Consider the following 25,159-nt stretch of genomic DNA (forward strand, 5'->3'; position numbering starts at 1 on the left):
CTTCTATGTCCAATACCCAAAAAAAAAACAAACCAGTGGAGAAAATTTGAATAGGTATTTTTTGAAAAGGGGGCGGTGTGGTTGGTGGATTGATCCAACCAACCTAGTAATATTATGCCAAACAAAGGTCTTAAAAACAAAGAATATTAAAAAATAAAAGTACCTAGGGGAAGGTACTCTCTCTCTCCTTTCGAACGTTCATGTCTCCAATAATGCGAGTTTTCTTTTATTTTTCCTAAGAGACACATAATTCTCTCGTACTTATCAATAATTGATGACAAGCTAACTATAATATTTAATAGAAATGTGTAAGTCTCTTAGGAAAAAGAAAAGAAAACTTACATTATTCGAAGGCACGAACGTTCGAAGGGAGAGTACTCTCCCTTATTTAAATTCCCCCCCCCTATTTGTACTCTAAAATCGAATTAACGACTGGTGTGCACGTACGCACGAGAGTGAGTGCGGGTCACTATGATAAAAATGATTGTTGGGCAGACCTTTGTTTGGCATAATAATACTAGGTTGGTTGTGTACAAACTCCTCAACCCACACCATTCCCTTTTCATAAAAAAAAATACCTATTCAAATTTGCTCCACTCACTGTAGAGTAAAGCTGGCTATACATTAGACATAATTTATTGAAATATTTCTTTTCAATGTCTAATATTGACAAGGATTGCTTCCACATTGCAAAGATTTATTGACATAAATGTTTCAATATTGAAGAAAACTGTCCAGTGTGTAGGCAAATATTGAAATATTTGTTTCAATATGGAACATTTTATTCAATATTTTATTTCATCATTTTGAATGGCTACAAACTAGGCCAAATCATTTCAATAAAAAATTTCAAAGTCACATTGAAATAAAATTTCAAAGAAATTCTAAATATCAAATTGATTTGGTATTTCCTTCAATATTTCTTAATGGTCAGGAATCTTCGTCCTTCAGAACATCACACAACTGCTGGATTTTCCTTGTTCATGAATGAAAACACATCCAAGATCAAAATCCAAGTCAAGACACATCTCTCTTGCTTACTCCAGAAAATCCTAGATTCTTGGAATTTGGTTATATATTTTGTTCAATCTCCTCAAGAACCCAACTTGGTCAGCACTAATCACCTGCTTCCTCCAGAAAATCTCAGAACTTCTGGGATTTTCTTGAATATTATGCCCAAAACACTTCAGATACATTCTGTGGTCAGAGGATTCCTGGAGCTTCCTCCAGGAAATCCCAGATCTTCTGGGATTTTTTTTTGAAATTATGTGAAAATCCAGTCAGATACTTTCTATTGTCTGAGGATTCCTGGAGCTTCCTCCCACTTCAAGAAATCCTCCCACTTCAGGAAATTCCACTTCATATAAGCATAATTTTATGATACGAATTGGAATCCTACAGAGGGAACGAAGGCTTGTGGTTGTAGCCAAACGGTATGATACGAAGCATGATCTTGAAAGTCTGTGAGAATTCAAGTATTAATTCAATTTGGCTTTTGTTTCCAATCTGAAGTGTTTTTGGCATAATGAACAATAAAATCCCAGAAGATCTGGGATTTCATGGAGGAAGCTCCGGGAATCCTCTGACCAACTTGGTTATTTTTTGGGTGTTCTTGACAAAATACGGAAGAAATCCCAGAAGATCTGTGAATCCCTGACTAGACTGGTGTTTTTAATATTGAAGTTTTAATATTGAAGTCAATTTGTGCAGTGTGTAGGCAATTATTGAAATATTGGTTTCAATATTCGCTTCAATATTGAAGTTACTTTTCAATGTCACTTTAAAATGCTATTATTTCAATAATTTGTCTAATGTGTAGACAGCTTAAGAGAAAGGTGGCCTGCTACGTAAAAATATTTACTTTGGCTTCGAAAATCAAAACAGTAAATTTATTTTTGTAATATTCAGTATAGATCATTTTCATGACTATATAGTGAATCAGTGAGTTTAGCCTTGATACCAATTGTGAAAAATGAGGTTGAGTAACAAAGATTTTATCAAAGACTTCGTTAATTATTGCCCGCCAAATGCGGCCCGCCAAATGCGGCCCGCCAAATGCGGGATTGTGACTTGGCTAACCTCCCTGAAGCTGGCCGAAGGCCAGCCAACGTGGGTTTGTGTCTTGGATAAGAAAAAACGTTGTTGATTCAATAATTTTTTGTGTGTCTCGGCTAAAAAACACTGAGAAAAATGAATGAAAAGAAAATTGCGGAAAATCAGTTTTTCATTGAAAATGAGGATGTGTGTCTTGGCTAACAGAAATTGTTTTTGTAAGTTTTCCAACTTTTTCTCACTGAAAATTCATAATGGAACAAATTTGGAATTATATCTCTGGTAAGCAAGAACTTCAAATAATTTAGTGATAGTAATATATCTGTGTATTTTTACGTATTCTGGAGTAAATTATAGTTGAAAATAAATCTCTGAACTCCAATAAAAAATTATATAATTTTTTTTTCCGGGAGAGTTTAATTAAGGTTATTTAATGATATGGATTATCACAATAAGCAGCCCACTACATCCCCAATATTACTACGAATATCATATTCTGACAATTTTCAGACACTTTTGTGCATTTCTCGTCCAATTTTTCTCATTTCCAAGTGAAATTTTGCACATCTCAAGCCTGAAGGAGGCTTAAAAAAGGAGTAGAAAAACTGTGGTCGTTTTTTTGCTCGTAAGATTTCTCTAGAGGTTTTTTGAAGTCACCAAAAAAGATACAGGGTTTTTGCAATAAGGTCCTCAATTATATGGTGAACATGAATGAGCAGGAACTTGGATTAAATTATAATAAAAAATATTAGATATAAGGTTTCATTTTGGTTTAGATTTTTATTCATATTTTGGGTAATACAATTGCATCTTAAATGTTATTTCTTGAAAAATGTCTCAGAATGAGTTGGCCTCATATATATTTGGAACTGCTCTTTCAAAAAGATAACCGATTTTATATAAAATACTCCAAATCTTTTTATAACATCAATTTTTTTTTTTTTGACAAAAGCTTTATGAACTTATCTTATTACGGGTGCGAAAATATTTAAAATCACCATTTCTTTTTTAAGGTATTTTCTCATCACAAGCGTTGCCATTTTGAAGTACTTTGTTCTATTCGTTCTATTTATATAAAGTGATTTATATAAAAATATATGCTTTTTAACAATTTTATTTTGTTGGTAAACGAGGGCTGTCACTTTTGAAAGCAAATTTATTCAATTTGAATAGTAAAAAATACACAAATTTGATCAGTAAATAGCATAAAGAAAATTAAATTTTCGCTATTAGACATCCTTATGTCCTTATGTGCCCTCCAGTCGACCGGTTCCTCAATAGGACCAGTAAAGTTATTTATTAAATTTATATTTGCTATATTTGGCGTATGATCTAATATTAATTGGTCAATTATTTCATAAATAAATACAAATCAGTGACAATTTTATAGAAATTCATCATCAAACATTCAAATATTGACCACCGGCAAATTCGAGGAACCGGTCGAGTCGAGGAACCGGTCGACTTGAGGGCACTTTACCTGAATTAAGTAAATATTATTTTACTAATCATAAATAATTATAACCTGACCACATTTTATGTTTTACAAAATTTGTCATTTAATTTTCTACTGTTCAAATTTCTTTTATGCCCTATATAAGTACCTAAACAAAAACAATATCAACACTTATACAATGATAATGATACAGTTTTATATCAATTAAAAAATAACTATATAGTATATATATATAGTATATAGTATATATAATAACTATATAACTATATAACTATATAGAACTCACATATATACATATGTGAGTTCCTTTTAAGACTTTGAGCGTGGAAGAAGAGGTGTTTGAGTTGGATCATTCCCAATTAATTTAAAATTTTGATTGGGTATACTGTGACTTCTGGCACTGGCACCTCCATTATTAAGAACAATATTGTTTACAATGTTTGATGCTGTCACAGGAGTCTTACCAGGTAAATTCTGAAATATTATATAATAATTTATTTTATATAATTTTATATAATAATAAAAAAAATATAATAATGATAATATGATAATAATTAAATTTAGAAATTAAATCATACTTGAGGTCGAAGAATAAAACAAAAATTACATACTTTTTGGACAGCAGTTGGTGAAGGCGATTTACTAGGTGGTTTACTGCTCATTTTAGGTGTATTAACCATTAGATTGGCAGTATCTGCCCCAATACTTCGATCATCTTCGTCCAAAGAGTGTAGCAACTTCTGCACCTCATCGTCGATGGCTTCGCTACTTTGGTCCCCGTATTTCTGTGAACGTTCCATTAATGTAGCTCGTTTTGCTGCCAAATACAAAGTTCGTCGGATTGCAATGTAAACTACTTCTGTCACTGCTCGCACTGTATAATCTGGCACAAAAGTATGTCTGAGCATCGCATCCATGTTAAGAGACTGAAGAGAGCCCATAATTTGCTGTTGAGGTGAATCCACTATAAAAAAAAGAAAAACGTAAAACAGTACCTAATAAAGTGAGTTAGGGTGGAATCACCAGTTCTCGCCAGTGCCCCACTTCTCGCCACTTACATTGAAATTGCTATTTTTCGCAATTTATGAAATAAATGAGTCGCAATTTTTTTGTATTGTTTCTGCTTCTACGCATAGAATCGAAAAATAATAATTATTCGTTTTGGATTCACGATTTTGATCACTTTTTAGAGCAATATTTTAAGCAAGTGCATTGAATCCAACATCTCTTACCAAATGTACTAACAAGGGAAGGTCTCGGACCTTCGGACGAATTTCTTTATGAAACTTTGCATATTACCTAATTTGGGCACGACAAATACGATGGTGATAGTAAGAAACCTTGCAATTTGTTGTGTCACCCGTTACAGGGGGGTGTTTGGGGGACAAAATTCACATTTTTGGCTGTAGGAGCCAGAGGGTTGAAGATAGCGACTTGGGGTCTTCGGGTGACCCCCCCATAAGTTGACCTTGGGAATCTAAATATGACCTTCGTTTTTCCCCCATCCCTCCCCTTTCCCTAAAAAACACGTTTTTTGTAATATCTCGAAAAGTACTCTTCGGATAATTTTAATTGGCTGATATGTTTTAGACCTTGTCCAGACGGATATTTCGTCCATACATGCCAATGACCTTGAAAAATTTCTTCATGGTGTTTTTCAAGGTCAAATGTACTACGCTCAAAAATATCACTTTTTTCGCACAATTTTATTAAAGTATAATTTTTTAAGAACCCTAATCGATTGCTTAATCAATATAAGCCAATTTAAGCCACTTTAATTCCATTGACACGCTTTTGACATTTATATATATTTCAAACCCAAATGTCATTTGAAAAATATTTTATGTCTACCTACACCTAATATTTGATTTTGACTGATTTCCTGAAGTAAGACATCATGGTAATGAAATTTTCATGAAATTTGTGAAATTTATGAAATTTATGAAATTTTATGAAACTTATGAAAATTTACTGCATAATGTTTTAACGACTGCTAAAATTAATAATTTTAAATTTATAACATGGATTATCATTTGTAAATTAAATGAAATGAGCTATATTAGGAGAAAACCAACATCTATTACGACAATAATATATTGAATTTCAAGTATATAAAAAAATCTATATGTAATCATGAACAAAAAATGCTACTTTCTGGAAGGCATAATTTTCAAAACTAAATATTTTAAAGTCATACTAAACATTTTTAAAAACTACGCAGATCCATCACAAAACGATAAAAAGTATATTTAAAACAAGTGTAGTTCAAGTATAAAACGACTAACCCTGTCCTACAAATAGCTCAAGTATAAAATGTTTAAAGAAAACGCTACAAATACGCACAGCTCAATCATAAAACGGTTCACTTTGCGTCTAAAAATATCGTTCGTTCTTAAAAACTAGCATAGCTTGAAACATAGAACGGTTAAGATTGTGCTTAAAAATACGAACAACCGAATCATAAAATGCTCAAGATTGCGCTCAAAATTACGCACAGCTCAATTATAAAACGGTAAATGCGCTTAAAATCGTGCACAATATTCAATCATAAAACGGTAAATGCACTCAAAATCACGCACCGCTCAATTATGGTTAAGATTCCGCTTAACCCTCTAACAGTGTTTTCTTTAATATCCAAAAAAAGTAGTTAAATAATTTTGTCTAGGGTAATTAATGGTCCACTGAACTCAAAAATACCATCCATTCTTCATTATCTCTTTCCGTTTGGGCGCCAGGTGAGAAAAGGTAAAGACCGCCTCCAGGCGGTCATATCGGTTTAAGGCATAAAAAAACTGAAATATTTTTATTGAAAAATAGTGAACAAATAGTAAAATAAATGAATTTTAAACGTTTTTTATGGATGAATGTTGTATGATTATCTAAGAAATGATAATTTTTAGGAAAAAAACGTTTATAACTCTTATAGTTATATATATATAACGTTAATGAAGCTCAAGGTGTTTCAATAAGACTGATTTTTACCGAAAGGTCACAGATCAGCTATGAAAACGTCATCTTCTTGTATAATTTGAAGGTCCTTTAAAATACATTGCTCATCTTCTGGTTTTATTTCACAATCTGGGGCACTAAAGGACGAATTAGGGAACTCATCATCACTGTTGAAGTCTGCTTCTTTATCAATTTCGCTTAATTCGCAGAAATCGACCATTTTACTCATTCTGGACAGTCTCCGTGTAATCTCAATTGTTTTCCATGATTAATATATTGCAAAATAATAATATATTTTATTGGAACAACCAAAACAATTAAATAAAAAAATTGGTAATTTTTGAAAATTTTACCTTTAAACGGATAAGACCGCCCACAGGCGGTCTTCCTTTTTTTCTTCTAAAACTCTTACTACTAGTTTTTTCACACTTATCAATTGAAATATACAAACTAGAATAGCATATCTTTCAGAAAGTAACACTCTTACTACAGTTAGATTACTTTAAAACAATTTTTTTTGCACTTGAAAACGCAAAATGTCGCGAGCGACATTTTGTTGTTTTTTCTCTGACCTGTCACATAAAACTGAAGATTGTAAGCAAACGAAAGGTCAAAATGAGTTCAGCTTCAGAAAATAAGTTAGTAAGACTATAACTGAGGACACTGTACATATTTCAACATCAAATAAGTAATATTATCGCAGTAAATGCGATTTATAAAATGACCGTCTGGAGGCGGTCTTACCCGTTAGAGGGTTAAAATCATTCACAGCTCAATCCGGTTAAGATTCCGCTTAAAATCAAGCACAGCTCAAAAATAAAACAGTAAATGTGCTCAAAATTACGCATAGTTCAATCATAAAACGATAAATGTGCTTAAAATTACGCACAGCTCAATCATAAAACGGTAAATCTTAAAATCACGCGCAGCTCAATCATAAAACGGTTAAGATTGCGCAGTAAAAGGCGCATTCTTAACCGTTTCATGATTCATGTGTGTGTGATTGTAAGCGCAATCTTAACCGTTTAATAAATAATCTGTGCGTGATTTTGAACGCAACCTTAACGGTCTTATGATTCAGTAGTGCGTGATTTTGAGCGTAATCTTTAGCATTTTATTATTGAGCTTTTGCGCATTTGCGGTTTCATGGTTAAGCTGTGCCTACTTTTAGGCACTTTTACCGTTTTATGTGCGTAATTTTAAGCGCATTTACCGATTTATGATTGACCTGTGCGTGATTTTAAGCGCATTTTCCGTTTCATGATGGAGCTGTGCGTGATTTTAAGCGCATTTGCCGTTTCACGATCAAGCTGTGTCTAATTTTAAGCTCATGTGCCGATGATTGAGCTATCCGTAATTTTAGGCGCATTTACCGATGATTGAACTGTGCGTGATTTTTAGCGCATTTGTCGTTTCGTGATTAAGCTTTGCGTGATTTTAAGCGCATTTACCGTTTTATGATTAAGCTGTGAATGATTTTAATCGCATTTATTATTTTATAATTTAGCTGTGCGTAATTTTAAGCGCATTTACCGTTTCACGTTCGCGCTGTGCTTGATTTTAAGCACATTTACATATAATTAAACTGTGCATAATTTTAAGCGCATTTACCGTTTTATGATTGAGCTGTGCGTGATTTTAAACGAATTTACCAATGATTGAGCTGTGCGTAAGTTTAAGCGCATTTACCGTTTTATGATTCAGCTGTTCGTAATATTAAGCGCAATTACCGTTTTATAATTGAACTTTGCGTAATTTTAAGCACATTTACCGTTCTATGATTGAGCTGTGCGAGATTTTAAGCGGAATCTTAACCGTTTTATAATTGAGCTGTGCGTAATTTTGAGCACATTTGCTGATGATTGAGCTGTGCATGATTTTGAGCGCATTTATCGTCTTATGATTGAACTGTGAATGATTTTAATCGCATTTACCGTTTTATAATTGAGCTGTGTGTAATTTTGAGCGCAATCTTGAGCATTTTATGATTCAGTTGTTCGTATTTTTAAGCACAATCTTAACCGTTCTATGTTTCAAGCTATGCTAGTTTTTAAGAACGATCCTAACCGTTTTATGATAAAGATGTGCGTATTTTTAGACGCAAAGTGAACCGTTTTATGATTGAGCTGTGCGTATTTGTAGCGTTTTCTTTAAACATTTTATACTTGAGCTATTTGTAGGACAGGGTTAGTCGTTTTATATTTGAACTACACTTGTTTTAAATATACTTTTTATCGTTTTGTGATGGATCTGCGTAGTTTTTAAAAATGTTTAGTATGACTTTAAAATATTTAGTTTTGAAAATTATGCCTTCCAGAAAGTAGCATTTTTTGTTCATGATTACATATAGATTTTTTTATATACTTGAAATTCAATATATTATTGTCGTAATAGATGTTGGTTTTCTCCTAATATAGCTCATTTCATTTAATTTACAAATGATAATCCATGTTATAAATTTAAAATTATTAATTTTAGCAGTCGTTAAAACATTATGCAGTAAATTTTCATAAGTTTCATAAAATTTCATAAATTTCATAAATTTCACAAATTTCATGAAAATTTCATTACCATGATGTCTTACTTCAGGAAATCAGTCAAAATCAAATATTAGGTGTAGGTAGACATAAAATATTTTTCAAATGACATTTGGGTTTGAAATATATATAAATGTCAAAAGCGTGTCAATGGAATTAAAGTGGCTTAAATTGGCTTATATTGATTAAGCAATCGATTAGGGTTCTTAAAAAATTATACTTTAATAAAATTGTGCGAAAAAAGTGATATTTTTGAGCGTAGTACATTTGACCTTGAAAAACACCATGAAGAAATTTTTCAAGGTCATTGGCATGTATGGACGAAATATCCGTCTGGACAAGGTCTAAAACATATCAGCCAATTAAAATTATCCGAAGAGTACTTTTCGAGATATTACAAAAAACGTGTTTTTTAGGGAAAGGGGAGGGATGGGGGAAAAACGAAGGTCATATTTAGATTCCCAAGGTCAACTTATGGGGGGGTCACCCGAAGACCCCAAGTCGCTATCTTCAACCCTCTGGCTCCTACAGCCAAAAATGTGAATTTTGTCCCCCAAACACCCCCCCTGTAACGGGTGACACAACAAATTGCAAGGTTTCTTACTATCACCATCGTATTTGTCGTGCCCAAATTAGGTAATATGCAAAGTTTCATAAAGAAATTCGTCCGAAGGTCCGAGACCTTCCCTTGTAAGTGTCGTCAAATTTTCATCAGGCCAAAATTACCTATTTGGGTAAATAATTTGTCCATTGAATATTTAATTGCACTTGTGGAATACATAAAATTTGTATTTAGTCAATTAATATTTCATTTTATATTATTTTTGTATAAAAATGAGGCATGGCGAGAAGTGGTAATATTCTGGAATTGATTCACCACCTGTCGCCATTGCTTTTCAATAGGCGACGCTAACTTCACTTCGTACATTCTCAGTTGTCAAATCTGCATTGTTTACTTTCTGCAAAAGCCCCATAATTTGATTTCTCAAATAAAAGTGAAGAAAAATCATTTAAAGAGAGTAATAATAAAGTGATCACAAGGAAAGAGAAATGGTGAATGTATTCTTTTCATAGCATTGCCTAAAATAACCGAGTGTGGTTCTTTTCAAGTGGGTGGCGAGAAGTGGTTACAAATTTTACAAAACTGGCGAAAAGTGGTAAGAAGTGGCCACGAAATGGTTATTTTTGCATTATTAATAAAAATCAGTTTTTTAAGTAGTCCAGCGTTATGTTCTAGGATTATTGTTTTCACGTATCTAGAGCCAATACATCTAAGTAACTTTGTGTCAAATTTGACTTATCTTGTAACAAGGATTCAAAAGTTAGTATTAAATGAATTTAATTTTTTCCTAAACATGGCGATAGCCGGTTATTCCACCCTATACGACAAACGGACGGACGAAAAATCGAATTTTAGCGCATATAATTATATGATACTCGTCATCTATGAGTTTACATTAAAACAAGTAAATTCTAAATTTGGGCCCTATCTAACGAGGTCGCATTTCACCTTGGACCACTAATTCTGAGATTGTAAATACACGCAGCTAATAAAAATGAACAAAAAAACTTATCAATGAGAATGATTTTAATAATAATTAGAACACGATACTTAGTAGAACCTGATATTGCTTAATTTCTAAGTTAATTTGCTTTCTGAATTGACACAAAAAAAAAACAACTTACCAACTCCAACGTTTTGAACAAGAGCCTGAGTACCAAAATAAGTAAAGGGTCCACTCTCAAATACCAAATTTTCTTTTCCTACTGTCACTTCAACTCTTCCTTCTAAGATGAGAACAAAGAAATCTACAGCCTTTCCTTGTTGATAGATCGAAATACTAGGATCAGAGCGGTCCTTCCCTTTACATTTGATGTGATTGATTATATCCTGATTAAGAAGACGACGTAGTATAGTCTCAGACACAAAATCTGATTTAAAAGCATCCACAGCTATGAAATTTAAAATAAGATGATTAGTGTTTTTTTTTTTTTAATAAAAGCTGTTGTTATTTTTCTACTTACTTGTACTGAGATATTGGAATGTTGCCAAAGTAAGCTGTGGCGAAATACGAATGCGATGATTTTCACGTCTTTCTGCAAACACTGTAAAATCTTGCTTCTTAGTTTTATTTCGCCTTACTTTGGTCCTATTGTCTGTATATACATCCGTCTCATCCATAATTTCCGCTTGAATCATTTCCTCAATAACATCTTCCAAAGTCACAAGACCAATTGTCTCGTAAAAGGGATCCCCATCACCTTCACTATTTACACGATGTACAAATGCCATGTGACCTTTGTTACCTTCTTTAAATTGCTTAAACATTACATCAAGTGTGACATCATCGAAGACAAAATGACAAGAATTTTGGTAGAACTCACAAAGAGTTTTTAATGGTGTGTTGTCATCAGGATCAACAAATGCTAAATCTTTGATATATAAAAGAGTGACAATATTTGCACGTTCACCCTCATATACTGGTATTCTAGAGAATCCAGACTTTAAGATTTCTGACACAGTTTCAAAATCAAGTAGTGCACCTAGCTCCAACATAAAAGCATCCTCAATGTGTGTCATTACATCACTAACAGTCTTTTTCCTCAGCTCTAATGCACCAGAAATTATATTTACTTCATCTTTATCCAAATCATTTATATCTCTTGTCACCTGCAAAAATGAGAGAAAAAAAACATGATTGTTGAAGAATGCGTCATTTTATATAAACATAATGTCTTATCAAATAAAAAAAACATCATTGTTCATTAACCCATTCCTTACCATGGTATTATACATCATACGCAAATTGAGTGATTTTAGATGATTTATTCCAGGGAAATTAATATTCGAATTTATGTCGGGAATGGATTTTTAGTTACCTTAGTCCAGGGGTGTGCAAGAACCGTTTGAAACCGAATAAACGTCAAAATAATTTTGTTCAGGTAGCGTTTTGACCATTGACGTACGAGTTTCATTTGACATTTGTTCGGTTTCAAACGGTTATTTCACACTTCTGCCTTAGTCCTTAATTACTTGGAAAAATAGCCCGACAGAGATGGGAATACATTTTGTTGTTCTTTTCTCGCTTCGCGTGAAGTCATACAAAAATTTTACTCCAAATGGCGGACGGAAAATTCGACATCCCGTCGAATTTGTTAAAATTCGCCTTCATCCTCTTTCTTGATTTGAATTCTGGTTGCCAATGTGTTTTCTTGGATAGTTACTCTATCTCTAAATCAATAGAGTTTGTAATGAATTACACTCAGTCCCGGGATTAAGCACATTTTCGGGACCGAAAAAAACGCTCAAAATGGCATTACGCATCGAGAAAATTTGCATACCCGCAGGAGATTTCTTTTGAATGAATCGGCCGTAGCACGAATTCTGCGCGGAGTAAATGTATTTCAAACAAAAAGATTCAACTATTTAAAAGAAATGCATTAACAAACAGTACTTTTTGGCCAAATTTCGTCAATAAATGGTTAGAATATTTAAAAAATTTACTTTAATCAAAGAAATTAAGGTTTTATTCTGCAAAAGTAGCAAAATGTTTTCAAATTTCCCGCGTTGCAAAATAGTATGTATTCAGGCGTATTTCATAAATTGACTCCAAATGGTAGGCAAACTTGCATAATTGTATGTGCATAATTCCGTCAGGTGCATAATCCCGAAGTACTTAATGCCGGGACTGAGTGTAATGTACAGAATTTAAATTCAGTGACCGTTAAGACGCGTGTTTGAGGGCGACTCCCCGCGCTCCCATAATGGATAAATTTTTTTTTTCTTTTCAAAAAATTCATCTAATTAATCTGTAGGAAACTAATAATATATAAGCTGTCACAAATGTGTCGCAACTATCGATCTATTTTTTTTTATCTGTTTGGTAAAAAATAAAATTTGAATGACGAATAAAAGAAACAAAATCCGTAATAGTGACATAAGTATTAAAGTTGAGTCACTAGATGATGGATGTTTTTCGCTAAATGGTCAGATTATAAAATCACGTCGCAAGTCTAAACAAATTTGTCGTTTACATCAGTTTATGACGTTGTGATTTAAAGATAAGATATACAAACTAATAAAACTGTTCTTAGTTTCACAATCTTACCCTTACTAACTCTTTCAAGCGTTCTCGATTGTAGACATTTCCAATTTCTTCTCCAAGTAGTAAATCAAGAATTTTTGATGTAGGATAGGATAGTGGCCATGTGATGAGCATAACAGCCCTAGTTATATAAATTGTCTTGGCACCAACAGCTAGACCATGTCGCGAGCAAATGGCCTACATATACAAATGAAATGTACTATAAAATACCTGATATATTGATTATATTATAGAGTAAAAGTTAGTCTTAGAGTAAAAGTTATTACCTGTGGTGTAATTTCACCAAATATTACAATAGCAATAGTTGAACAAATCACTGCTATTAAACCCGAAGTTAATCCATCGAGGAGTATAGTAAATGTAGAATTTACTAGAACATTTCCTAAGAGAATGCTGCACAGAAGGTAATTTCCATGATCTCGAACAGGTTGAATTTTACTAGCATACTCTTTTTCCTTTTCTGTTCCTGTATTTCTTAAAATCTACAGAAATAATAAATAATGATAATTAATAATAACTCCAATGCGGCATTAAAAATGAAAACTAAAATAAACGCACTTCTCACCTTCAATTCTGTTCGGTCTAATGACATTAAACCCAAATTTAACCCAGAAAAGAGAGCAGAAAACATCAAGCATACACCGATGATGACCAAGGATACCCAAAGAGGTAGAATTTTCTCATAAGTCCTCAATCGCAACCAATCGCATATACCTTGATGAACAAATGGCGCTGTTCCAATTGCTGACTATAAAAAAAAAGAAATTCTCTTGAAATTGTACAATATTTTCGTGATTTCTAAAATAATAATTATCAAAAAAAACTTACCTCAACAGTTGTTCCATTGTAAGATTCTTTAGCACAGAAAAACAAATCTCCCGAAACATGTGGAACGATAATGTGCACAAGAGCGGTTCTGTTGGTTACAGAACCACGTATTATGGGAAAAGCCTCAGTGGATGTCACAAGACATGGCCCTCCAAACGGGTTGGGTTTACTGGTTAGCACAATCTCCATATTGTCCGTAAACCCAGTGCCAAAAATCCTTAGCAGGACTTGAGTATCACTCATAAGTTCAGGTATCCCATTATCAGATACTCGTGGCTCTTTCTCAGACTGTTCCACTCGAAATCCATCAATCCTAATAATTGCATGCTTCATATGAACCGTTTTATTGAGATTTTGTAGCATTTTTTCCTGATTTTCTGTTTTATCAGTCACTTCAAGGCTGGAAATGCTCTCCTTATTTGCGGTAGACATCCCCAAGAGAGCTACACAAATCAAGCAAAATGTCCAACTACCTCTAGTCCGTAGTAACACTGTGTTAAACACTTTCTGAGACATATCTCAACTCTATATAGAATTTCTGAACTTAAATAAACACTTTCACTTACGCAATCTTCCGAATTACTATGGCCTAAAAGTAAAGACTTCCTAATTCATTGATAAACGCGTGAAAAATACTTTAAAAATCTCCTCAAATCATAACTGGTCAGCTGAAAAAAATTGTCGCAGAGCGTGAGGGAAAGAAAACCGTTGCATCCAATCCACAATGAGAAAGAAAGAGAGAAAAGCTATGGAAACGAACATGTAACGACAAGATGACGTTTGGGCCGAACAAAGAAATCCAAGAATATTTGTATATATATATATTCATATAAATATGAAAAAGAACACATTATTTTACAATTGTACAATTACAACTATTACAATTATTATTATTACAATTACACTATGAACTTTACAGGAATACTGTTTTTTCACTAATGCATAGCCTACTATCCCTACTATACTTGCTTTCACTTGGGACACCAATAATTGCCAATAACGGGGGTACGTGAATACGAAAATCTGCCCTTCAAAAGAGGGGTCCGACATCTGTTCCGGATAAGCCACCATGGCTGTGGTAAAAACCACTTCTCCGTCCACATCACGATGACCATCAATGCTTTCGCCGTGAAGAACGGTCCCATCTTGTAGTATCAAACTGCATTTCTCCAATTTTTGAGACATTTTCTATTGAGAGAAAGAGAACAGCTATGAACGCTACGAACTTCACAAGAATACTGTTTTTTCACTAAAGGTGTCTACACATTATAAGAAATTTCTATCAAAAATGAGCTTCAAGAAATGTTCTTCAAGAAAATTGCCTACACATTGGTGAAAATTTTTGACAAAAAGATGGATTCTTGAAGAAAATTTGTCTAATGTGTAGACAAATTTCTTCAAAAATCATATCCAATTGAAGGAAATTTCCATCAAGAATTTTTGAAAGAAATTATCGGCTACACATTGGAATAAAATTCATCAAAGTCATTCTTGACAGAATTCTTGAAGGAAACCATCACGATTCAAGATTGTTTTTCACGAAAATTTGTTATTTTCTGCTGGAAAAAGTGAGAAAAGCGTTTGGTGAAGTTCCTTGGGATAGTATTTAGTGAATTTGTGAAGAAAATCTTCTAAATATGCAAGGGAATTGTGTTTTTCTGGAGATGTCGTTCCTGGTGGAATCCAACCCAGTCTTTGAAGGAACATTTCCTGTGATTTTCCTCCAGAAATTGCCGGAAGTTAATCCATCTGTGTATTCTTGAGGTGTTCCACAGTACAGTGGCCTCGTACTCCATGGATTGCAAGATGGATGGAAAGGAGAAAATTTACGGGCACTTTGGAATCTCTGCCTTGGTTACCAATCAAAACAAGAGCTAACCAGAGCCACCGAGGAGATCTCAATGCAAACGAGAGCTGTCCGGAGCTACCAGAAGCCATCACTTGAACCCCCAGAAGAACATCAGAATGATCTTTTATATCATTCACTTTCTCAACCACTAGGAACTCTGTGGGATTGCTTCCTTTCGAGAACATCAGAACTGGATAGCCACATGCCTTCAATTCCTCATGTCAATGGAACATGGAACCCAGTAAATAAATCAGTAGTGGAATTATTTTGGAACATCCATGGAATTTTCACAGGAATATTCTTCTATTATATTAATTTAAAAAAAAACTACATTTTTTACATAATAGAGATCCTTTATGTATTTTTTTTTTATTTATTAAGGGGTACATCTGGAAGATGTTTGCCCCGCTTTTATGTAATTTCTAATGATTATTTATTAAAAATTCCTACTTTTAATAACATAATGAAATGTAAAGGACTAGATTCAAAACTAGATTTTTTGGGAGTCTTAAAGTGTAATTTTTGAAAAATAATCTTAAGATCTCATAAAAAAATCCTCCTGATATTGATAAAATCCTTTCCACAAGCGTTAAAAACTTGAATGAAACTTTTTACTGATCAAAAAAGACAATAAATTTCAAAGGCTGTCTCTTATTTGAATTTTAATGCGAAATTAAAATTGAAATAAATTTTATTTAATTTTTGGGAAACTGCTCTTAACACTAGATTTTTTTTAGTTCATTTATTTTAAACCGCTTGTATTATATTATAACATCCCCACATCAGATATATTTTCTACTACTAAAAATAAGCAAACCTAAATATTTAAAAATCCACGTAATCTTCTAAATTAAAAGTCCTTTACATTGCATTATGTTATTAAAAGTAGGAATTTTTAATAAATAATCATTAGAAATTACATAAAAGCGGGGCAAACATCTTCCAGATGGACCCCTTAATAAATAAAAAAAAAATACATAAAGGATCTCTATTATGTAAAAAATGTAGTTTTTTTTTAAATTAATATAATAGAAGAATATTCCTGTGAAAATTCCATGGATGTTCCAAAATAATTCCACTACTGATTTATTTACTGGGTTCCATGTTCCATTGACATGAGGAATTGAAGGCATGTGGCTATCCAGTTCTGATGTTCTCGAAAGGAAGCAATCCCACAGAGTTCCTAGTGGTTGAGAAAGTGAATGATATAAAAGATCATTCTGATGTTCTTCTGGGGGTTCAAGTGATGGCTTCTGGTAGCTCCGGACAGCTCTCGTTTGCATTGAGATCTCCTCGGTGGCTCTGGTTAGCTCTTGTTTTGATTGGTAACCAAGGCAGAGATTCCAAAGTGCCCGTAAATTTTCTCCTTTCCATCCATCTTGCAATCCATGGAGTACGAGGCCACTGTACTGTGGAACACCTCAAGAATACACAGATGGATTAACTTCCGGCAATTTCTGGAGGAAAATCACAGGAAATGTTCCTTCAAGGCTGGGTTGGATTCCACCAGGAACGACATCTCAAGAAAAACACTATTCCCTTGAATATTTAGAAGATTTTCTTCACAAATTCACTAAATACTATCCCAAGGAACTTCACCAAACGCTTTTCTCACTTTTTCCAGTAGTGAAACAACAAATTTTCGTGAAAAACAGTCAGAAGAGGTAGAGACTTGGAAATGATGGCAATCTGTCAAAAAAATTTTTGATGGAAAATAAAAAACCCAATGTGGAGGCATTTTTCTTCAAAAATTCCTTCAAAAATATGAATTTTTCTTTAAAAAATTCTTGAAATAATTCTTGATGAAATCAGCTCCAATGTGTAGACACCTTAATGCATAGCCTACTATACTCACCTTCACTCGGGACACAATAATTGCCAATAAGGGAGGTACGTGAATACGAGAATCTGCCCTTCAAAAGAGAGGTCCGACATCTGTTCCGGATAAGCCACCATGGCTGTGGTAAAAACCACTTCTCCGTCCACATCACGATGACCAATGCTTTCGCTGTGAAGAACGGTCCCTTCTTGTAGTATCAAACTGCATTTCTCCAATTTTTGAGACATTTTCTATTGAGAGAAAGAGAACAGCTATGAACGCTACGAACTTCACAAGAATACTGTTTTTCACTAATGAATACTATAATTGAAAAACAGATTTTGTCGATTGGAATGACAAATCAAAAGTTATTCAGCTCAAATTGAGTCAATGGGCTACATCCAACCCCCCGGCAAGTTGTTTTTTTTTATATGGAGTTCTTTGAAGCCATTCCGAAATCTCGGAAAAGTTATTAAGAGCGCCACATATGAGCGCCTCTTGTGTCTAAAAATTGAACTTTTGTATCTTAGTAATGGCGCAGTCCGCGCAGTCGGCAATATTCAAGGTTATGAGGCTGTTGTGAAAATCTAAGCTCTAAAAAAGTGAGAAAAAGTGATAAAAAATCAATGAAAATTGTGAAAATCAAGTGTAATTTTTCTTTTTAGGAAAGACATGAAGTGTATTGTAGCTTTCTGTGGTGTTTCTTCCACAAGAAACCCCAGAAAAGTCACGTTTCACAGGTGAGTGTGTATAATGTATAAAAAAAGGCTCATTTTAATATTGCATGTTTAAGACACCTATTTAAAAAGAGTAGAATCATTAATTTGTAATGAAATAGAGAAAAAATCCATAAATAATTGCAAAATTCAATGAGCGGTCTGAGCTGAACAGTATTTGTGGCTCAATCCCTATAGAGCTATCCGACAAGTCCAACGACATTTCCACAGAGCCGTCGCTGAACCAAATTATTTCGAAAATATTCTATTTTTTTCATTAAAGCTAAGTTCCCTAAATTCACTTAATGTATTGTATCAGAAATTTCACTTTTTATTTTTCATTTTAATTATTAACAACTCCCAATACTCCCAATTACGTTCAAATTAAGCGAATCATGCGCGCGAAAGAATTGGCTGTCAAATCAGCTGTTCATGTGCGGGGCACGTCAAACAAATTGTGTATAATTTCGTTCGTGAAAACTTGCGGGCTTTGCGGGTAAAAAATATTTGCCAGAAAGTGTTCAGGATCAGGATCTGCCCTCATACATGAGACGCATGAGACCAATATTGTAGGTGTGTTTGATGTGACATCCTTTAGCAAGGAAAATCTCGTCAAGTAAAAAAATCAATGTAAATATCTCGATCAGAAGGCATCTCAAATGTTGGCTGCTGCGGCTGCTGCTGTTGCTGTTTGAAAAGACATCAAAAACCTCTAACTGAAGTTGGATCAGTCCATCGGATTCGCATCATCCTGACCTCAAGAAATGTGCGATCGCTGGAAAAGGTGTGTGATTTTGGGGCTGGTTCCAAGAAGCAAAACTGCGAGTGCATGGTTCAGTCCGAATGCCAACCAAAATCTTGAGAATTTCCACCAGGGAGGCACTCTGAGGCTAGCTCCCGTCTAATGCTTAGCGGTGGTGAAAGACTTGGAGTCGTTTCGAGATGCGAATAGAATCATGGATCTGGATCTGTATTCCCGGCGAAGATTGTGAAGATAACATCAATCAATATTGAGTCTAGTTCAGTAATTGACCATATCCCTGAAGAAACTACAAACTTCCGGTGAGGACAAATTTTTAAGTACGTTAAAAAAGTTTGACGAAAAAAACTCTTTTATTTTTTGCGGTAAATAAAAAAATGGATTTTTAACATCAGGAAAATTTTCATATGTACGCAGGACCCAAGTGGGAGCCCTTTTCATTAGAAAAATCCGTATTTTTTCTCTTAAAACATACAATATTCTCATTATGGCCCAATGCCCAATACAATTTAACAAAGAATTAAAAAAATGCGAAATGAAACTTTAATAAATCAAAAGAAGGACTCTTCCCGGACATTTTGAGGCATCTCTTAGACTCCTCTATAGGGGTGGGGCCCAAAGGTGACCACAACGTACTTTACAAATTCAATTTTTCTAAGTATTTTTTTTATGTGTTATGGGAAAATTGCAAATTGAACTGATATTCTATCAAACTTTTAAGATTGGTAGGAGGGGACTCTTATATGGGCTTCAAACCTAAGGCTTAGCCATTTGGCTTAAGTCCTCTTATTTCTTATCAGAAAAAAAGCTTGTGATTTAGATTTTTGAGACCTTAGGGAACTGGGCTAAACCGCCAGTTTGAAGCTGGCATTATTGAATATTTTAAGCCATCTCTCAGACTCCTCTATAGGAATGGAGCCCTACAGTGGCCTCAATTTACAAATTCAATTTTTCAAGTTTTTTTTTTTTTTGTATTTATTATGGGAAAATTCAAAATTCAATTGACATTGCACCAAACTCTCAGGATTGGTAGGAGGACTCTCACTGAATATTTTAAGCCATCCCTCAGACTCCCTCTTCATTACCGATTCATTATCGATTACGACCGCTGCAATCAGTTTGGAAATTTCAATACCTTTCCTAAAAAAATCTAAATTTAACCAAATCGGTTGAAAAATAGACCCTCTAAAGAATTTTTTTTATTTTTTTTTTTGAAAAAATCGAAATGGCGATTTTTTTAGGTTGTAGATACGTTTGGAAGAAACGATCGCTTGGCCCAGCTCCAAAACATATTCAAAAAATAATGAAATCGTGGGAGCCGTTTTCGAAATAAGCCAAAAAACATGGTATTGGTGGGGATGGTGTGGGGTTTTGGAGAAAAAGAAAAAAAAATTTTATTGGATTGGGGGTAACTGAAGACCGGAAATTGATATCTTTTACTATTTAAGCTCCAATGCGGTGAGAAGTTGAAAAAATGCGATTATATGACTGCTTCCTCTTTAAGTTCGAGCAGTAACATTTAGAATTTTTAAAGTACGTTTGTGGTCACCTTAGGGCCCCACTCCTATAGAGGAGTCTAAGAGATGCCTCAAAATGTCCGGGAAGAGTCCGTCTTTCGATTTATTATCGAATTTTTAAATTATTTGTTAAATTGTATTGGGCCATAATGAGAATTTTTCGTGTTTTAACCCTTTAAGGACAATTGGGTCACCGGTGACCCAAAAATGAAATTTTTCCTACTATCTTTTAATGTTATGCTTTGCTCTAAAAAGTTAAAGAAAGCGACTTTTTCTGACCCCCGATTTTTTACCTTATCGTCCTTACAGGGTTAAGAGAAAAAAATATGGATTTTTGTAATGATATGGGTCCTATTTAGGTTCTGAGTACATGAGGAATCTTTCCTGATGTTAAAAATGTATTTTCCTTATTTCCCGTAAAAAAATAAAATTGGGTTTTTTTCGTCAAACTGCTTTTACGTACTTGAAAGCCTGTACTCACTGTAAGTTTGCAGTTTCTTCACTACAAACTGTCCACTCTCGGAAGGAGACACAATGCATTTCATTGAAGAATTTCTAACCTAATTGGTGAACCAACAGTAGCAGAATTAAAAAACTACTCTACTACTCTACAACAAAGATGTGTTGAATCAGTAATCTCCAGAATCCAGGAAAGATCATCAGAGATCAGAGGGCCAAAGAGCTTCAGTTGTTATGACATACCATCAAGATATCATCTTAAATTATCTACGCTGCAAAATCTGGGGAAAATATTATATCTCTCCAATTGCGATAACAAGTAAGATATAACGAGAAATATTTTAACCACGGAAATTTAGAAAAAATAAATGCAAGGGACAGATGTGGCAGATAATTGGTTGAATGTAGTGTACAAGCAATATTGAAAGTCTTTCATATAAGAATTTACATGAAATATTTAAATATTTACACATATTTTTCACATTTTACTTGAAAGTTTTTACGAACGAAAATATAAACAATTTGTTTGATGCGTCGCACACGAACAGCTGATTTAAAAGCTGATTCTTTCGCACGTAATTTAGAATATTAGGAGTGGTTAGGAATTAAAGAGAGAACTACTCTAAAAAGATATGGGGTAAAATATCCCAGCTTTGCGAAATGCTAGAACTCACGAGAAAGAACTCTCCAACTCAAACCGAACACTTTAAACGTCAGAAAAATTCCTGGTGACTAAAGATGATTCGAACCCGGGAAACTCGCATCATAGAGCGAGTGCTCTACTACTTGACTGACTTGACATATTGAGTGTCCAATAACAAGCATATGGACAAGTAAAAGAGTAGATCTGAGTAAGGTATATCATTTTCTGCTACTTATCGACTCAGTCCAATGCAGTCGCATTGGAAATTTGCAAATTTCGAGATCTTTCAATAAATTCCAAATTTAAGCGAATCGGTTGAAAAATATAGGTTCTCCAAACTTGACCTTCGGAAATTCGATATAGAATTTTTTTATTTTTCGAACATAGGTGTCTAACGATGAAATATTCACCTTAACTAACTCCAAAATATAATCCAGAATTAAAGCAGCCGTTTTCGAAATAAACAAAAAAACATAGTTTTGGAGTAGAAGTAGAAGAGGGTGGAGCGGAAAAGAAAAACAAAAACTGTCCTATATAATATTGACTGTATTGACTTATTGGGGGGTCATCAAAGACCTGAAGTCGATATCTCCCACTGTTTGGCCTGAAGCTGTGTCACAAATTGAAAAAAGTGGATTGTATAAGTTTTTTTTGTAAATTTTAGTCAATTTAGTTGTAATAAGGTTTGTAAAATGGATAAACTTATTTCTGTGTTGAAAGGATGTTCTTTCTCAGTTTGCCAAAATTTATTCTCACACTTTGTATGAAAAATACTTTTGACAAAATTTGAACAAGATCCAATTGGCATATGATTTAATAAAAGTTTCCTAATTCTGCATAGAGGAACATACATATGATAAAGTTTTCTGGGAGAAAGTGACCAAACTTTTTTTACTCCTCGAACTCAAAGAGAGAGAGAGCAGTTATATATAATCTAGAGATGTGCAAGAACCGTTTGAAATCGAATAAACGTTAAAATAAATTTGTTCAGGTAGCGTTTTGACCATTGACGTACGTTTCGCTTGGTGTTTGTTCGGTTTCACACGGTTCTTGCACATATATAATATAATCTATTCTTTTCGAATTCGCGACACGGCTAAAGGTCAAACGGTAAGAAATATCGACTTTCGGTCTTCGACAACTTTTCCCCGCCATAAGTCAATGTTATTTAGAACATTTTTCCCTTTTCAAAAAACGACTCCCAGAATTTTAGTTGAGATTACAATTTCAGCTTTTGTGAAATCCGACACAATTTCCGACATGTTTTCTTACTCTAATTCCATAATGGTTTTCTTTTGAACCCACAGCTCCACAATTTTTTTTTATCACCAAAAGAATAACTTTTTACCGTAAATTTTTCACGGTGCTTTTTTAGTTTTTTAAATAAATCGTTTTAATTTTTTTCTTTTTATTTTATAAACGCTCTCTATAAAATCGTGTGCAAAACACGTACAGCACAATCACAAAACGGTCTTAGAGACCGTTTGAATTGTGATGTAATTGAGTTGTGAAGAGTTGTGCGTGATTTTAAGTGCATTCTTAACTATTTTACGATTGAGTTGTGCGTGTTTTTTACATGATCTTAACCCTCTAACGTCCAATTCTTAAATATGCAAGAAGAAGTAGTGAGATATTTTTTCTAGATTAATTATGGTCCAATAAACTCAAAAATACCATCCGATCTTCATTATCTGTTCTAGTTTGGGCGCCAGGTGCGAAAATATAAAAAAAAATTAGAAACCATTTTCGCTTCTCAAATTTACATTTTAATTTCTTTCAAGTTGTTTAATTAAAATTTACAAAGTAGAATAACATATCTTTCAGTTAAAAATAAATTTATTTTAGACAGATAACTGTAAATTGGTATTTTTCTTGAAATTGGAAATGAGTTTTTTTGCACAAAATTTTTTTGTTGCTTTTTCTCTGACCTGTCACACAAAACTGATGATAGCAACTAAACGAAGTGTCAAAATAGCATTGAACAGACTGGGCCATTGCTCTTTTAATCGATTTTCAAAGAAGCAATGGAGAAGTGATATGACACCTTCATTTTTTTCGATTAGATAACTCACTGAGAACAGCGCCATCTAGTGTAAGTAAATTGTCCAAGGCGGGAAATATTTTCAGTTGTTCAAAACAATGTAATTCACATTATTCACATGTATTTTATACTAAACTTTAATTTCACTAAGCCTAGACTCATTTTAAATGTATTTCAAAAGTTTTCACAAGAGTTTTATGAGTAAAATTTCCTTTGTTTTGATTTTTCCTGGCATCAGCTGATTTCGATGGTGGTCGATGAAATTTCGAACAGTGAATTCAAATAGAGAATGTTAACGGACTATGTAATATGAAAGTGTCAAGAAAAAGCAATTGACCGGGCAATTGCTTTTTGCTTTTTGTTCAAGGTATTTAAATTTGGCTAATTTTACTAAAATATCATTTTCTTTTTACAGAATATTGTCTCAGAGAACGGAAAAAGATCAAATTGATGCAAAAATTGGTTTGATGCCGCAATTCTTTGTATATTTTTTCCACGTGTAAAAAAGCAATGAAGAAGTAAAAAAGCAATGACCATATAAAAAAGCCCAGTCTGTTCGATGTGAATGAGTTCAAACTTTCAAAAGATGTTAATAAGACTATTACCGAAGACACTACATCAATTTTAAATCAATAAAACCATTATTGTCGCTGTAAATACGATTTTTATGATGCTACCCTGCAGTGACTCTTAACGGTTAGAGGGTTAAAGATCGGTTTTTTTGTACGTCTTTTGTATACAATTTTAGAGACCGTTTAAATTTTTTTTTAATTTAAAATGATTATTAAAAAAACTAAAAAAAAAGAATCGTGAAAAATTTATGGTAGAAGTTAGTCTTTTGGTGACAAAAAAATTGTGAAGCACTGTTTTAAAAAGAAAAAGAATCATGGAATTTGAGTAAATATGAAAACAGGGTCAATGAAAAAAAAATTAAAAACAGCAAAAAATTGTGAAACACCGAATTATGAAACACCGTTTTGACATTTATAGATCACGAATATAATATAAGCTAAAAAGCGATTTTCGTGGACGTCCATCCCGTTCGTCCTGTAAAAACTTGTGGAGAGAAAACGGTGAAAGATATCGACAAGCGGTTAAAAAAGTCTTGACCGTACTGTATTTTCGATGTTTATAAAGCGACTTCAACGAATTTCGTTTTTAGTATATCTTACATCAGATCGAGACCTTTCTAACGGTGTGTCGCCTCCGTCCCCACTGTTCTCCGACCCTCACTATATTCAAATTGACTGGGCTTTATTTCTAATGTTTATTAATCGATTTTACTGAACTTTCTTTTATTTGTTGACCTTCTGCACTCTCAGACTATTTAAAATAAAAAATGACCAGTGATTAGCCCAGATAAACTTATGGTAGCTGAGGTTTTTTACAGGTGACCTCGAAATTAGATTTCTGGGCTTATCACTGGT

General features: G+C 33.6%; 2 protein-coding genes and 1 long non-coding RNA gene across 4 annotated transcripts in view; 1 reads left to right on the top strand and 2 right to left on the bottom strand.

Annotated features, from left to right (window-relative positions):
• Positions 1-2,807: 2,807 nt before the first annotated feature.
• LOC129798391 (unextended protein) lies at positions 2,808-14,625 on the bottom strand. The gene is made up of 8 exons (XM_055841520.1): positions 13,929-14,625; positions 13,666-13,848; positions 13,367-13,582; positions 13,104-13,277; positions 11,020-11,665; positions 10,681-10,947; positions 4,120-4,472; positions 2,808-3,982 (listed from the first exon to the last, which is right to left on the bottom strand). Exons 1-8 carry the CDS (start codon positions 14,442-14,444, stop codon positions 3,818-3,820), a joined length of 2,520 nt encoding a protein of 839 aa, XP_055697495.1. The 5' UTR covers positions 14,445-14,625; the 3' UTR covers positions 2,808-3,817.
• Positions 14,626-14,726: 101 nt separating this feature from the next.
• Positions 14,727-25,159, bottom strand: part of LOC129798392 (uncharacterized) — a 22,441-nt gene continuing 12,008 nt past the window's right edge. For both annotated transcript variants that reach the window (XR_008751415.1, XR_008751416.1), the window contains exons 4-5: positions 17,633-17,847; positions 14,727-15,116 (exon numbers count right to left, since the gene is read on the bottom strand). The gene's annotated coding sequence lies outside the window, so the exon portion shown is untranslated. The remainder of the gene's footprint in view (positions 15,117-17,632; positions 17,848-25,159) is intronic.
• On the top strand, positions 18,633-21,148 carry LOC129798393 (uncharacterized). Its single transcript, XR_008751417.1, has 3 exons — positions 18,633-18,885; positions 18,960-19,374; positions 21,084-21,148. It is a non-coding gene; the product is annotated as an uncharacterized LOC129798393 (long non-coding RNA).

The sequence above is a fragment of the Phlebotomus papatasi genome, chromosome 1 (assembly GCF_024763615.1).
Source record: "Phlebotomus papatasi isolate M1 chromosome 1, Ppap_2.1, whole genome shotgun sequence".
NCBI lineage: Eukaryota > Metazoa > Arthropoda > Insecta > Diptera > Psychodidae > Phlebotomus > Phlebotomus papatasi.